This window comes from Girardinichthys multiradiatus, chromosome 10 (genome assembly GCF_021462225.1).
Source record: "Girardinichthys multiradiatus isolate DD_20200921_A chromosome 10, DD_fGirMul_XY1, whole genome shotgun sequence".
NCBI lineage: Eukaryota > Metazoa > Chordata > Actinopteri > Cyprinodontiformes > Goodeidae > Girardinichthys > Girardinichthys multiradiatus.
In genome coordinates, this window is record NC_061803.1 from 29189186 (window position 1) to 29202727 (window position 13542).

The 13542-nt window shown below is 40.3% G+C and overlaps 1 protein-coding gene across 7 annotated transcripts in view; it reads right to left on the bottom strand.

Annotated features, from left to right (window-relative positions):
- myocd (myocardin) overlaps window positions 1–13542 on the bottom strand; it is a 179662-nt gene that overhangs the window by 40659 nt on the left and 125461 nt on the right. For 2 of the 7 annotated variants that reach the window (XM_047376062.1, XM_047376060.1), the window contains exon 1: window positions 2941–3334. The exons of the other annotated variants lie outside the window; for them this stretch is intronic. In XM_047376062.1, the coding sequence (XP_047232018.1) occupies window positions 2941–2995 (55 nt within the window). In that variant the 5' untranslated portion in view covers window positions 2996–3334. Of the gene's footprint in view, window positions 1–2940; window positions 3335–13542 lie in introns of those variants that run through there. 7 annotated transcript variants of the gene reach the window in all.

Consider the following 13542-nt stretch of genomic DNA (forward strand, 5'->3'; position numbering starts at 1 on the left):
AATACTATATAATTTACTGTCACAATAAACATAATTTTTTACATTGTTTCATATTGAGTGCCTCCCAAACCTCACTAAATAACCAGCTGACAAAACAATATTACAGCAAAGTAAATCAGATCCACATGAAAGGGCATTCTTTTATCATTTTTGTGTCTTTATTCTTTTTGGCAGTATAAATTAGGGATGCTTAATATTGTGTTTTTGATGATATTTGTTGACAAACCTCAACTGCCGTGCACATACTGAAGAAAACAGTTAGATTCTCAGCAGGAATGGTTAAATTTTGGCATAATTTAGTACCAATGCAGACCAAGTATGTAGCTATTTACAAGGTGTGGCAATGTCTAGAATAGGCACCAGGGAGCGTAGGCAGTAGTATTGTGAATCAAATGAAAGTGTTATCAGGTGACAGTCAGTCAAAACACTGAGTGAAGGTCACCAGACACATAAGATGTCTCGTTGACACAGAATTACGCATCCTTGACTGAGGTTGAGGAAGCTTGTATCAGGTCTGCATGAAGTCGAGTGGATGTAATGGGCAACTACTCAGCATGCAGGATGACATGGTAGAGGTTGAATATCCATTGGGTTCAACCTCTGTGACATCTGTGTACATCCATACCTCACTTCCACCCAGCCTCATTCAAACCCATAATGTCACCCATATCAAACTCTTTCAAGGGCTGATTCTGCTGTTTAATGCATCAAGGCATCATCTGTGTGGTGACTAAGTGTCTGGTACTTTCATAACTGCCTGGTTTGTTTGACTCATGATCCCACCTTTCATATCATCTCTGGCAGTTCTTGATGTACCAGTACCTTGCCAATCAAATCATTCCCACACCTAACACTGGTCAGCAAAGGAATCAAACTATGTTCAAATTGGGAATAATTTCTCCTCAGGGCCTAACTTTTTTTTTGTCAGTGACGGAATCAGTTATTTTACTATTACTGCAGCTGATACTTTCTAGGAATATGATGAAAACAAATTAAGCATATTTGCCTTTGCGTTTATGCTTAACATGCAGTTGGAGTCTTAATCACTTAATAAAATTCAGTGGATGTCAGTGCTAATTTTGGACCAATATTTGTGTCTTCCTATTAGATCCAATCACCAGCACCCGGTCAAGTTTCCTCAATCAGGCACGGTTACTTAAAAACGTATCTTATGAAGACATGCTCATTTGCTGTTGTGCATATAGTTGATCGTTTGGGGTGTGAATTTAATTCATATTTGACCCCTCTTTGACACGGTTATGTCAGCATACAACTCCAGGACGTGGGCCACTGCTGTTTGAGCTGTTAATAAAATCAGCATGAGCACTAGCGAGTGACACACTTGAAGAACATTGCATGGTCCACAGGGAGCTCATAAATAAGATCATTATCTTTCCTTTTAGCCACAACAAAGCTGAGGCAGTTCCCATGGCTTCAGTAATGCTGCCAAAGTGTGGTGTATGCAGAAGCAGTGACGAATGGCAGTTTTCACATTGAGCTAAATGCTCCCTTAGGCTAGAGGTAAGCAGCGAAGGCTCCCATGGCTGGGATCATGTAGTTCAAGCGTGGTGGAAAAATATCAACAATTGCTGGTTTTCACAAGGCGCTGAATGTCACTCAGTGTGCTGCAGCTTAAAGAAAACTGTAAATTCTCCACAGGCTGATTGTCTCAGACTCCCTCCTGTCTTCAGCAGTTTGCACATAGAGATTTACAGACTGCCTTCCTTCTGTTAGTTTGCTCATGCACTCATAAATTAGCTGGAACAGTCACATTGGTTGTTATATGTATCACCCGGTATTAACTCCTCTGACTGTAACATCAAGCGGACTTTAGTTTAGAGTTGGTATCTCTACATCTGTGCTGCATTATCTTTTCAGAGCATTCGGGTTAGAGCAACACAGACTCTCTAGCTGCTTTCATAGAAAGAATTTGTTACAGGAATCCCTTTTAAAAAATTCCCCACAGCATAGAAGGTCCATTTCCAGCAAGCTTCTGTGCTCCATATGGCTCAAAGGAAAAGGGACATTTGGCCTTCAATCTCCAGAATGCAGTTACAGCTGATTGACTAGGGTAGAAGCATGGACATAAGAAACTCCTCAGTGAAATTCACCTCCACACCAACTTGCTCTCCTTCTATCGGTAATCTACATGAAGCCGCAGAGCTGATGCTCATCGCCATCAGTTATATTTTCCTCAGGGAGGTGGCAGTGTTGGTCAGAGTACACAATATGGTGGTACAACGCAAACACACACACTCAGGACCACAAATTGTACCTTTAAAACTAAAACAAGTTTATGAATAAGAAATCCATTGTGCTGGAATGACCTGCCTTCTGACCGCCAGAGATGGGCACCATCTACCCTGTGACCCTGCAGAGATTAGGCGGATATTGAAAATGGATGGATGGAAAGATATCGTTGGAACTGAAGAATGTGAATACAGGAGGAAGGAAGAATAAGGGTTAATGCACCATGAGCCATACTTAGTTGACCTCTGACCTCTCTTCAAAATCTAATCACACTTTTATCGGACAGGGAAAACCTGGACAACCTCCCTCAGCAGCAGCACCAGCAGAGAACAAGTGCACCAACCTGCCTGAGGCATCACAAGCATGTGGGTACAACTAGACGGAAGCTGGCGGACCTCGAGAAATCCTTCCTGCTGTAAATCCATCACTGTATGACAAGGCATGCTGCTAGTCTCAGCTCTCTGGAGACTGACTCTGCTGTTAACTGTAGATGCTGACACCTGTTACCAGGCTGCCGTTACAATGCGTCGACACAAAAGGGAGACAAATCCAATTATGTATAAGAGATGTACTACAAGTCGAGCAAGGGTTGGTTGGCAAGGTGTTGCAGGATAAATGAGCGAGAACACACAAAGAGTTCGCTAATAAACTGAAAGTATACATTCAGAAGCAATCCAAAAATAAACTTACCTGATCTAAACTTGCTTCGTATCAGTACGGAGTGCTCAGAGCCCAGAAGAGTCATAATGATTTCAGTACAGTTCCAGCGTTCAAAGGTTGCAAAAACAAGCCACACACATTCAAGAAGCTGTACACACTTCGCGCCCTCAGGCCAACTCTGGACCACAGACTCATGGGAGATAAAATTGGCCCTTGCTGCCTCATCAATAGCTTAAGAACAAAATTAAAAGTGTATGAGAACAAAATAGTCTGAATCTGTTGCTTTCAGCTGGTGTGGAATCTAGCACTCCTCCGTCTGCCTCTGCTCTCCTCTCCTCTGCTCTCACCCCACAGCAGCTGATGTGGGAGTGTGTGATTTTGCAGGCCAGAGAGGCTTTGGTCGCTTCTGGCTGAGAGCTCTGAGCTGGGGCCGGGGACAACGCGCAGAGATATGCCCTACTCAGGGAGGGGCCAGGGTTTCCTCAAAGCCACGCCTGCTGTAGCCCAGAGGCACAGCAGGGTTTGGCTGATGACTTCTTCCTCCCTTGCCACCAGTGTAAATATATCTGCCTATCAGCCCAGCTGACAGTCATTAGTGGGGAGAACGCCAGATCGAGATAGAGACTCAAAGGAAAATAGTGGAGCCGCAACACAGGCAGAACGCAAGACGTCCAGTTTCACTTCTTCACTGTGTCTAAAAATCTGAGTGTAGTGAAAAATCTGAGTGTAATGAAGCAAAACCTTGGGGATAAAGTCTGATCTTTACTTTCAAGTAAAAATGGTACCCACAGGATAAGCTTTTAGAGCTGCTTTTACAAAAGCTTAGAGAATCCAAGAGATTTCAGCTCTCTGATAAGCATGTTACGGAAGGAACATCCAAACCATTGTCTGACATCAAAAGACCATCAGGAAAATTTACCAGAGACTGAAGTAGCAGCGCCTTCAATGATCCAAAGGCCAGGCTGTCACAGAAAACAATACAAGTACTGAGGCTTTACATGTTTAGTAATGAAGCTGAGACTGGGCCTGTTTTTGACAATCACCACACCACTGTAATGCAAAGAAAGTCAAGCAAATAAAATCTTCATAATGTTCATAATGTAAAACCTTCTGCTTGCCTTTTTTGTTTTTCAGAATTTGTTGTTGCCCAGCACAATAACAGATCAGCTGCGTTGCCCAGCAGCCGGATCACACAGTAAATGTCATCTGCCCATATTTAGTGGACACAGTTTCCACACACCACCTATTGTCCGAAGAAACTAAGTGTTAAACTCAAACTCTTGACTGTACTCTTTCCCAACTCCTCCACCTGAATAGAGCAGAATCGTATTAGGACTTTTGATAACAGATCAACACAAAGTAGTGCAGAATTGTGAGGTGAAATGGAAAAGGATAAATGGCAATGACAACTATAGATTGTGAACTCAGATTGGTAAGGAGAAAGCTGTTAAATAAAGAAAACTGTAAGAAGGGCTATGTAAAGTTGGCCACAAGCAGCAAATAAGTGAAGGAATGCTCTCTGGTCAAGAGAGACCAAAATGTAATGCTATGTGTACTGGAAAACTATCAGAGTATCACACTGAAAACACCACCATCATTGCGGGTGGCAAAGCTGGTCAGATTTGGTGGGATGGAGCTAGATATAGGGCAATCCTGGAAGAGAACCTGGTATGATAGAGAAGATTTTAGACTGATATGGAATTTCACTTTTCAGCAGGACAACCACCCTGAACATAGAACCAGAGCAACAGCAGAATAATTCAGATTAAAGCATATTCATGTGTTAAAAGTCCAGACATAAATCCAATGAGAATCTGTGGCAAGACTTGAAAATTGGCATTAACAGATGCTCTCAGTGCAGTCTGTCTGAGCTTGAGCTATTCAAGAAAGAAGAATGAGCTCAGTCTTTACATGTGCTAAACTGGTAAGATATACTATACTTCACAAAAGACTTGCAGCTGAAATTGCAGAAAAACAAGGTTCTACAAAGAATTGAGAACCGTACATGATTTTCCTTCCACTTTATAAAATGCACTACTTGCTGTTGGTTTGTGACATTTCTATATGCAACATGACAAATTGTGGAAGAATTTCCAGAGGATAATTACATTTGCAAGGTATTGTATCCCAGATGTCCCAGGACCAAGTGTCAAGCCTCCTGCCCAAAAACTGTTCAGACCTATTTATGAAAAACAGAGCAATATGTTTTACGATGAACTTGGAGTTATTACTTGCAGCTAATTATTTTTAATCTATTACTTAGAAAAAACACAGAAAAGATGAGCATGTCACCAAAGTTATGCATGTCTGCTGGTATATTTTATCAAGTTTTTAAAGTTGACATTTTCAGTTATTACAAAGTTTTTTAATGTACTCCTTTTTTAAAAAGCTTCCTATTCTGATGAAATCATTAATTGGAAATTAAAGTGTGAACGTTTTAATATAAATTTGCACTGCTGTTGAAAAGCAATTGCACACCAAGTAATTTACTTTAAACGTTTCGCAACTCAATCTCACTACAGAACATGAACAACAAAGCTCTGTGCCACAAGAATATGGTCGTTTTACAATACCATCTCCATAGTTAACCGAAGATTACCTTTTCTCTACAGACTGAATTCTAAATGAAATAATGCATCTTACGACTCCCTTCTTGATGATCTTAGTCTTATTTTAGCTTGCAATTTAAACATTTCACAGCATGACTGATTACGTATGCATTCAAAGACATATGTTCACAGCCATGGCTCATGTCTGTTATTATTTAGACATCAGCGACTGAGATACATTCTTGTGGAGTTATTTCAGCTGTAAACATTTTTATGCTAACCTGTGTAGCCTAATAGAGGGAAACACACAATAAAATATTGTCTGAATTTACCAACCCATCAGTGCACAGAGTTATTCCACCACAGTAAAATAGTTGACAGCTGGCTCGCACAACTTCATTATTTTTTGCACACTGTGGTGGGTAAACATGAGTGGACATTTCACATATAGAGAGATTTTGTAGAGGCTTCAATCAGGCTCCAAATATATATATATAAAAAAAAATAAAAAAATAAACAACATATCAAAGAGACATTCAGTTACTCATAGATCTTCTTGACATGCACTGGTCAATAAAGTCTTCACTTGTGAGAGAATATATTTACTCAGGACGTTTTCAGCAAGAAAAACTTTTATCTGAAAAAAATCTGTCCTCAGAGTATTGAAGATTGCTGTTTAGTGGTCAATATAAATGAACTGAGAAGGGATTCATGTCACATCACTGGGTGGTCCATGAAAGTGTCCCAGGACAAATTACGTTCAAACTGCCAAAACTAATGCAGACACTAGTGTCCAAGGCCACCACTGAACGCAGTCTGGGGAAACCCATCCTCATTGCTTCCTTGATGGGTTCACACCAGTATCTAGTATTTTCCAGACATGATTGGATCACTTTTGATGCACATTACTGCCAGGTTTGTTAGTGCTGCATTTGAGATTGACAGTCATGACAGACTGACAGACAGTGGAAGAGGGTGGGACTTTCAAGTACTGTGCTTAATTGGTTCACATTTTACTTGGTTGATTTGCCAGTTATAAATTACAGCAAACAATATTTGAGCATTTTTCAAGACCCTATATTAAGGCCACTGCTCAGATTATGAGAGAATTACCCTGTCTTTTTTTGACATTTCCATGACGTTTCAGTTAACGCATGACAAGAGTCACTTAGGATATCTTCACAAAGTAGGAAGACCCCAACATGATGTAAAAGATCTGCCATGACATGGATAGGATCCACAAAGGCATTCAGAACTCTGTGCACAAAACTTCAGTATTGAGGTTGTATTGGTTTCTAAGCGTGGTCTCAGTGTTCAGGTACACTGGCTGGGAAGTGGGTTCCTGTTTGCACCAGTGCCACTTTGTGACCATGTATGGTTGGGGCACAAAATAGGGTTTCAGGGACCAGCCGAAAGAAACCAGTTTAGCAAATACTCAGATTGTAGCAGCATTATACTTGTTCAAATACTAAAGAACGTTTTTCAGATTTAGTTTGACTTCAACCAAACCTCATTCAGAAAATCAGTGATTGTCCTCTGGTCAGTGCATAAGAAAAATCAAATGAGAAAAATCTGAATCAAATCATGTCATAATTTTAGGTCCCAAACAATGCAACACATCTGATCAGCAACTAGCTAAACTAAATGATACTGAAGAGTACAGAGCATGTATTGCTTTTACTTATGTATTGTATAGTGCTTTACAAAAGTATTTATATACCTTGAATCTTTCTACATTTAGTCATGGTATACTATGTGCCTGTATTTTATTGGGTATTCCCCTTGAACTGTAAAGTAGAAGGAAAATTAAACATGCTTTTAATTTTTTTTATAAGGTAGGAACTTTGTCTAGGCCATTCTAACACAGGAACATGCTTTGATCTAAACAGTTCCATTGTAGATCTGACTTTACGTTTAAGGCTGTTGATGGAAGGTGAACCTCTTTCCCAGTCTCAAGTATTTTGCTGCCCCTAAGAGATTTTCTTCCAGCATTGCCCTGTATATCCCTTCATCCAGCTTTCTATCAACTCTGACCAGGTTCCCTATTCCCACTGTAAAGCATCAGCTGCCACCTCTGTGTTTTACTGTGGAGATGATGATGTGCAGTGTGTTTTGAATAAGGGGCAAAAAGTTCAGGTTTGGTCTGATCTGACCAAAGCACCTTCTTCCACATGCTATTGTGTTCCCTTCATGGCTTGTGGCCAACTGCGGCCTTCATAGCAGTTTGCAACATGTCAGCATTTATACTGACATAAAATTACACAAGATTTACTCCTTCTTAACTAGTTGACTTTTGAAAGAAGCAACTTAATGTTGGGTTATCGTATAAAATCATTGTAAACTACATTGTAGTTTGCAGCTTCAATATATTTTAACAGATTTTATCCTTGTTGCCTTAATCCACCAACTTCCTACTCTGGTCCTTTTTCATTTACCAAATATAGATTATGATAATTTGAGTGTAAAATTAAAAACAATGAGAGCTTTGTTCAACAACAACTGATTGGGCCTACCCTCTCTGTTTTAATCACTTCACACCCTAAACCCTGCCCAACTTTTGTTGCAGAGGAGCTCCTCCACACGCCACTGAGATGCTCGGAACAAAACACGTAATATTTTAATGTAATAAATGACATGCCTTATCTGTTTTCCGTAAGTCTGTTCTGAGTCTGACGTGTGCTGGAGTGAGCTCCAAGAAGCCGCACAATACTCCAGTCAAATATTTACATTAAAGCTTCTTGGTCTGCAAATCTATCCTTGACATTTGCAAGTGAATTTGTCTCTGTGAATAAACACACACACACAAATTGCACAGGTGCACATGTGCACACATACATGCATGGACACACGCATGCACACACACACACACAAACACACACACACACACACACACACACACACACTCTTGTTTTGCTATATGTAGTGAGGACCATGTGTTGACTCCCATTGACTTCCATTGATCTTCAGTCATTTTCAACCCTTTCTATGCCCTAACCCTGACAATAACCCTAAACCTAACCATTACCAGTGCTTACCTAACCCTAACCTTAACCTAAAGTCAATTCACACCTTAGTCCTAAACCTAACCGTTAGCAAAATAGGTCGTGAGGACCAGCAAAATGCCCTCACTTTGGTACAAACGGTCTTCAATTTGATGGTGAAATCGGGAAAATGGTTCTCACTGTGATGCCAAGACAGGAACACACACACACACACACACACACACACACACACACACACACACACACACACACACTAGCATGTCCAGTGCCTTAATTAGCAGGTGAAAGTGCTTAAAGGGAAGGTTTGACAGTGTACACACAGTGTCTCGGACAGATTCCTGAGGAGGTCATCCAGCCCTGGCTTAATCCTCCCCTTTAATTGGGCCCCATGTCAATGAATGTGACAAGTCTCATCTGAACTGTCTGGAGCCACATGTGCGTGTGTGTCTTTTGACTTGTGTGATAAACCCACAAAGAGATACCATATACCAATTAGACAGATATTACTGCACATTTTAAACACCATATTTACAGTTAGCGCGCAGATGTGTGAACCACGGCGGTCAGATCCATTTTGAATGGACGATGATGCAAATAGCTTAATCATTTTTGTCTAGACCATGTTCAAACCTCACATTGCGTAATGCAACTGTACGTGTTTATTGGCAAACCGTGCAGACTTGTAAATCATAATACGACTGTTAGCGTTCTGTATAATTTCTTTTGTTTTAGATGGAGCAGATGTGAGCAGCTAAAAGTGGCCAAACTGTACAAAATTTCACAAAATGATGTCCAAACTCAGGAGGGGAATTACAAACAGTTGTATTATACTGTGGCAGGATTTTTTATCATCCTATTTTTTGACAAGATTAGCACATTGTCATTGCTATCAGTTCTAAAAAATTATGGCTAAGGAGTACATAGAAACCTTTGCTCCTGACAGGAACAGTCACATATTTTAAATGCTTTAAATACCAAATGCCATCCATGGAATCCAGTTGTCCTCCAGCCATTTGATTAAGAGGTTTATTGGCCTACAATGCTATGTGTTGATGTAAGGCCATGTTTGCTGGGACCGTCATCCAGCCATGGATGTTAATTAGCTGTGAAACCAGTTAGAATCTAAAAAAGCATGTTCATGTAACCTGTCAAAGAACCTCCAATAACCTGGTACAACGCTCCTGGTTCTTGGAAGGTAATGTGAAAATGTGCTTTCTTTCTAGCTATCCAAGAAACTTAATATATAAAGGAAAAAAGACCCTACCAAGGCAAAACCACTAATCAGGCCTAAAATATTAACCAATGACAATGTTAAGTGAATGGAAGCCACTATTTCTTCTTTGTGGCACCTCTGAATGGGTGGTTGAATAAAGTTTGACAAGGGCCAAAATTGTGATGGCCCGGTAACTAGGACAGAGATTTCCAGAACTGTAGCTCCTGTTAGGTGTTCCCAGTGTGCAGTGGTCAAATGTTGTCTTAGGATGGAACACAGGCTCATTGATGCACATGGGGAACAGCTGTTGGTTGTCATGGTCTGTTCTAACAGATGAGATGCTGTAGTTCAAATTGCTAAAGTAGTTCATGCTGGCTCTGATAGACAAAAAGGTATCAGAACAGTGCAATATAGGTTGTTGTACATGGGGCTACATAGCCACAGACTAGTGTTCATCATGACCACTGTCTACTGTCAAAAGCACAAACAATTAACACATGAGCATCTGATCTGAACCACAGAGTAATTAGAGAGGGTGACCTGTTCAAATCAAATTTTCTTTAACATCCATGGTTGATGCACAGTGCATTGCATATCTGGGAAACACATCACACCAGGAAGAACTATGAGAAGAAAGGAAGCTGGTGGAGGCAGAGTGATGATTTGGGCAATGTTGTGCTGGGAAACCTTGTGTCCTGCCATCCACGTGGATGTCATTTTGACATGAAGCACCAACATACGCATTGTTGAAGACCATGTATACCTGTTCAATGTAGTGCTGTTCCCTTATGGCTTTGGCTTCTTTCAGCACAGCAATACATCCTGCCATAAAGCAAATATGGTTCAGGAATGGTTTGAGACCCAGAACAAAAACGTTGAGGTGTTGACTTGGCCTCCAAATTCCCCAGATCTCAATTCAATTTAGCATCTGTGGGATATGTTATGCAAACAAGTGGAAGCCCCACCTCACAACTCGCAGAGCTTAAAAGCTCTGCTGCTAACATCCTGGTGCTGGGTACCACAGCACACCTTCAGAGATCTAGCGGCGTCCATAACTCAATGGGTCAAAACTGTAACAGGGGGACCAAAAAACTAAAAGCAGATGGTCATCATTTTAGGCATGACAAGTGTATGTTAGAGGACTTGTGTGTCTCCTGATAAAATAACATCTGTTCTTTTGAAAAACAGCTTGGGTTTCAGAAAGATACAAACCTCTTGACAACAGTACTAAGCACAACGCATTACTGCCAAACAAAATCAATTTTATACGGTCTGAACTCTGATACACACAGCTTATATTTTCCTTAGTTATTCTGTAGCTGTTTGGATGCAAATGATGCGTGTTTTGGCTTCAGATTTTCAATCCTTAAAGATGCCTACTTCATCAAGCTGACTCTGGAGTTAGTGAAACCGCTTTTGTGGTTGTACATCTAAACAGTGTTAAAAAACACACTGTTCTCTGCCAGACTCAGAAATCTTATCCCCAATAATAATAAGTGTTGACAACTTATTAATTATGAGGTGATCAATTGTAACTGATCGCTCAGTTGCTTCATCACTCTCAACTTATTTCTTATGTACGCTTCAGCCTTTGGATGCACCCATGATTCTTGCTAGATACCTTTTTGTTTCTTTTTTGGTCTCTGTAGTATTTAGTGTTAATAAACCTACAATACTGCATACTCTTTATTCTAGTTGCTTCAATATTTTTAGCTTAGCGTCAGAGTGTTTCAGCTGTGCATCAAATCAACCATCTTCCATCCCAAGCACCCAAAATTAGTACTGAAACTAAAACCTGCGCTAAATGTTCCAGTCCTGGTTTGCTTGTTACAGCTGGGCACTGCCAAACCCAAAAAATGAAAATTTTGCTGTTATTGTATTTTGGAAAAAAAATAGCTGTTTTATTTTGCATTCATAACTGGACAATTGTGCTAACATAGTCTCAGCAGAGTGAGACTATGTTAGCACATTTTAAACCAAAATATCACAAAAACCAAAACAAATAAATAATATCATAAATACTATCAAGGTACCAGGCTGTACTTCAGTAAAACACTATTGAGTAAAGATAAGTCTTTTACAGCAAATTAAAAATCTCAAAGCTTTGAGCAGATCATCAAATTCCTACATTTCCCACACTTTCTGTTATGGCATCATTGGACAAAGAGGAAGAGCTAATTTGCCTTGTAGCTTTGGAAAGACAAAAGAATAGGAGGTGGTATTTGAGGCCATTAAACTAGACTAGGGAGGAGGAAGGAGAATACACTTGTTAGTGGAGCACAGAGAGTGGCAGTGACACTGAGTAGAATGTCACATAAAAAACACTTTGATGTAAAGACTTTTTTCTGCCAAGCAGTTTATTCTGTCATCATAAAAAATGGGCTTTGCGTGGAAGTGGCTGGCGGATGTTCGCTTTGAGTCTGCATTGAGTCTGCCTTGAGTACACCTGACTCTGTGGGAGCCTTTACTAGTGGTAAGGATTTGCATCTACTTTACAGACCATATGGCACTGGAAATGCATTGCCATATGGCTTATTAAACTTATATCCAGTTGTGTGATAGCCAGTGTAATGAGATAAATCATTAAAGAAAGATTAAGTGGCCATCCAAGTAGCTCAAGGATTTGCTCAACAGTTTAACAGAAAACAACTGTCCATTGCAATCATCACTACTAATGGTTCCACTGAATGGATAGTTCAGTTAGGTCCAAGAATAGTTTAGGTGCAGAACACCAAAGAGACAAATTATCTGAACAATTTCTTTGAACTGTAAGTCATTTATAATATTACCAGCCCTACTGTTAGACCTGGCTAATCTTCTGCTGCTCCAAATTTGACTTATAGTATAGTACAGTCAAGGAAGGTTTTTCTGAGCATTATAAGCTTCTATGCAAGTATTCCTGACAAAATCTAAGGGGCACACTTGCTCACCTGTCAGGAGGTGCCAGCGGAACCACATCATTTGCAAAGAGCAAAGATGAGACTTGAGACTTGTGATACCTAAACCAGACATTCTCCTTACAAAATTATCAATAATGAACACAAAAAGGATCAGGGATAAGGGGCAGCCCTGCTGGAGTCTAATCAGCACCAAAGCTGTTCTGATTAGACTCCAAGTATACAGAAACAACTCCTGCTTTAGTTAGTCAATTACTGGATAGCCCTTACAGGTATCCCTGCCACTCTCTGCTCCTGCCACACCTATCTCAAAATCACTCAGTGACCACAGCCTTTTCTGGATCAACAAAACCGGACACCAGCCTCCAATGATCTCCTCAGCAACTCTTTGAGGGCGTAAGATATAGTCCCCTGTTCCACGAGCAGGAAAAAAGCCAGACTGCTCCTCCTGAATCCAAGTTTTGACAATTGGTTGGATCCTCCTTTCCAAAACTCTAAACACTAAACTTTCCCAGGGAGACTGAGAGGTGTAATCCTGTAATAGCTGGTTGATAAATCAGTGTAACTGATATCTAGCATCTCTGATGTCAGTCTTAAGCAGCTTTCTTGTCATTAATGGAAATTGTGAATAGTTCTTCTCACACAGCTGAAGTTCTGGCATTATCTTAATATTTGGCATCATTGTCTAGTCTCTCTTGCCTTTTCTAGCCAGCATGGTGAGATCAAAAACTACGCAAGGATAGAGCTGAAGTTGGATGACAATACTAATACTTGCTCAGCTTATGGTTAACCAAGGACACATCAGGACTAAAGTTAATCTGAGCCACATAAAAAGCCTAAACCTTAGGAAGGTATACAACGCTGTAAAGAAATGGACTTGTAGGCTGATAGTCTTCTGATGAGGCATCTTACAAAAAGACACACTGGTAGAGAAGAGAAATGGAAGATAATACTGATGAAGCACTGGTGAA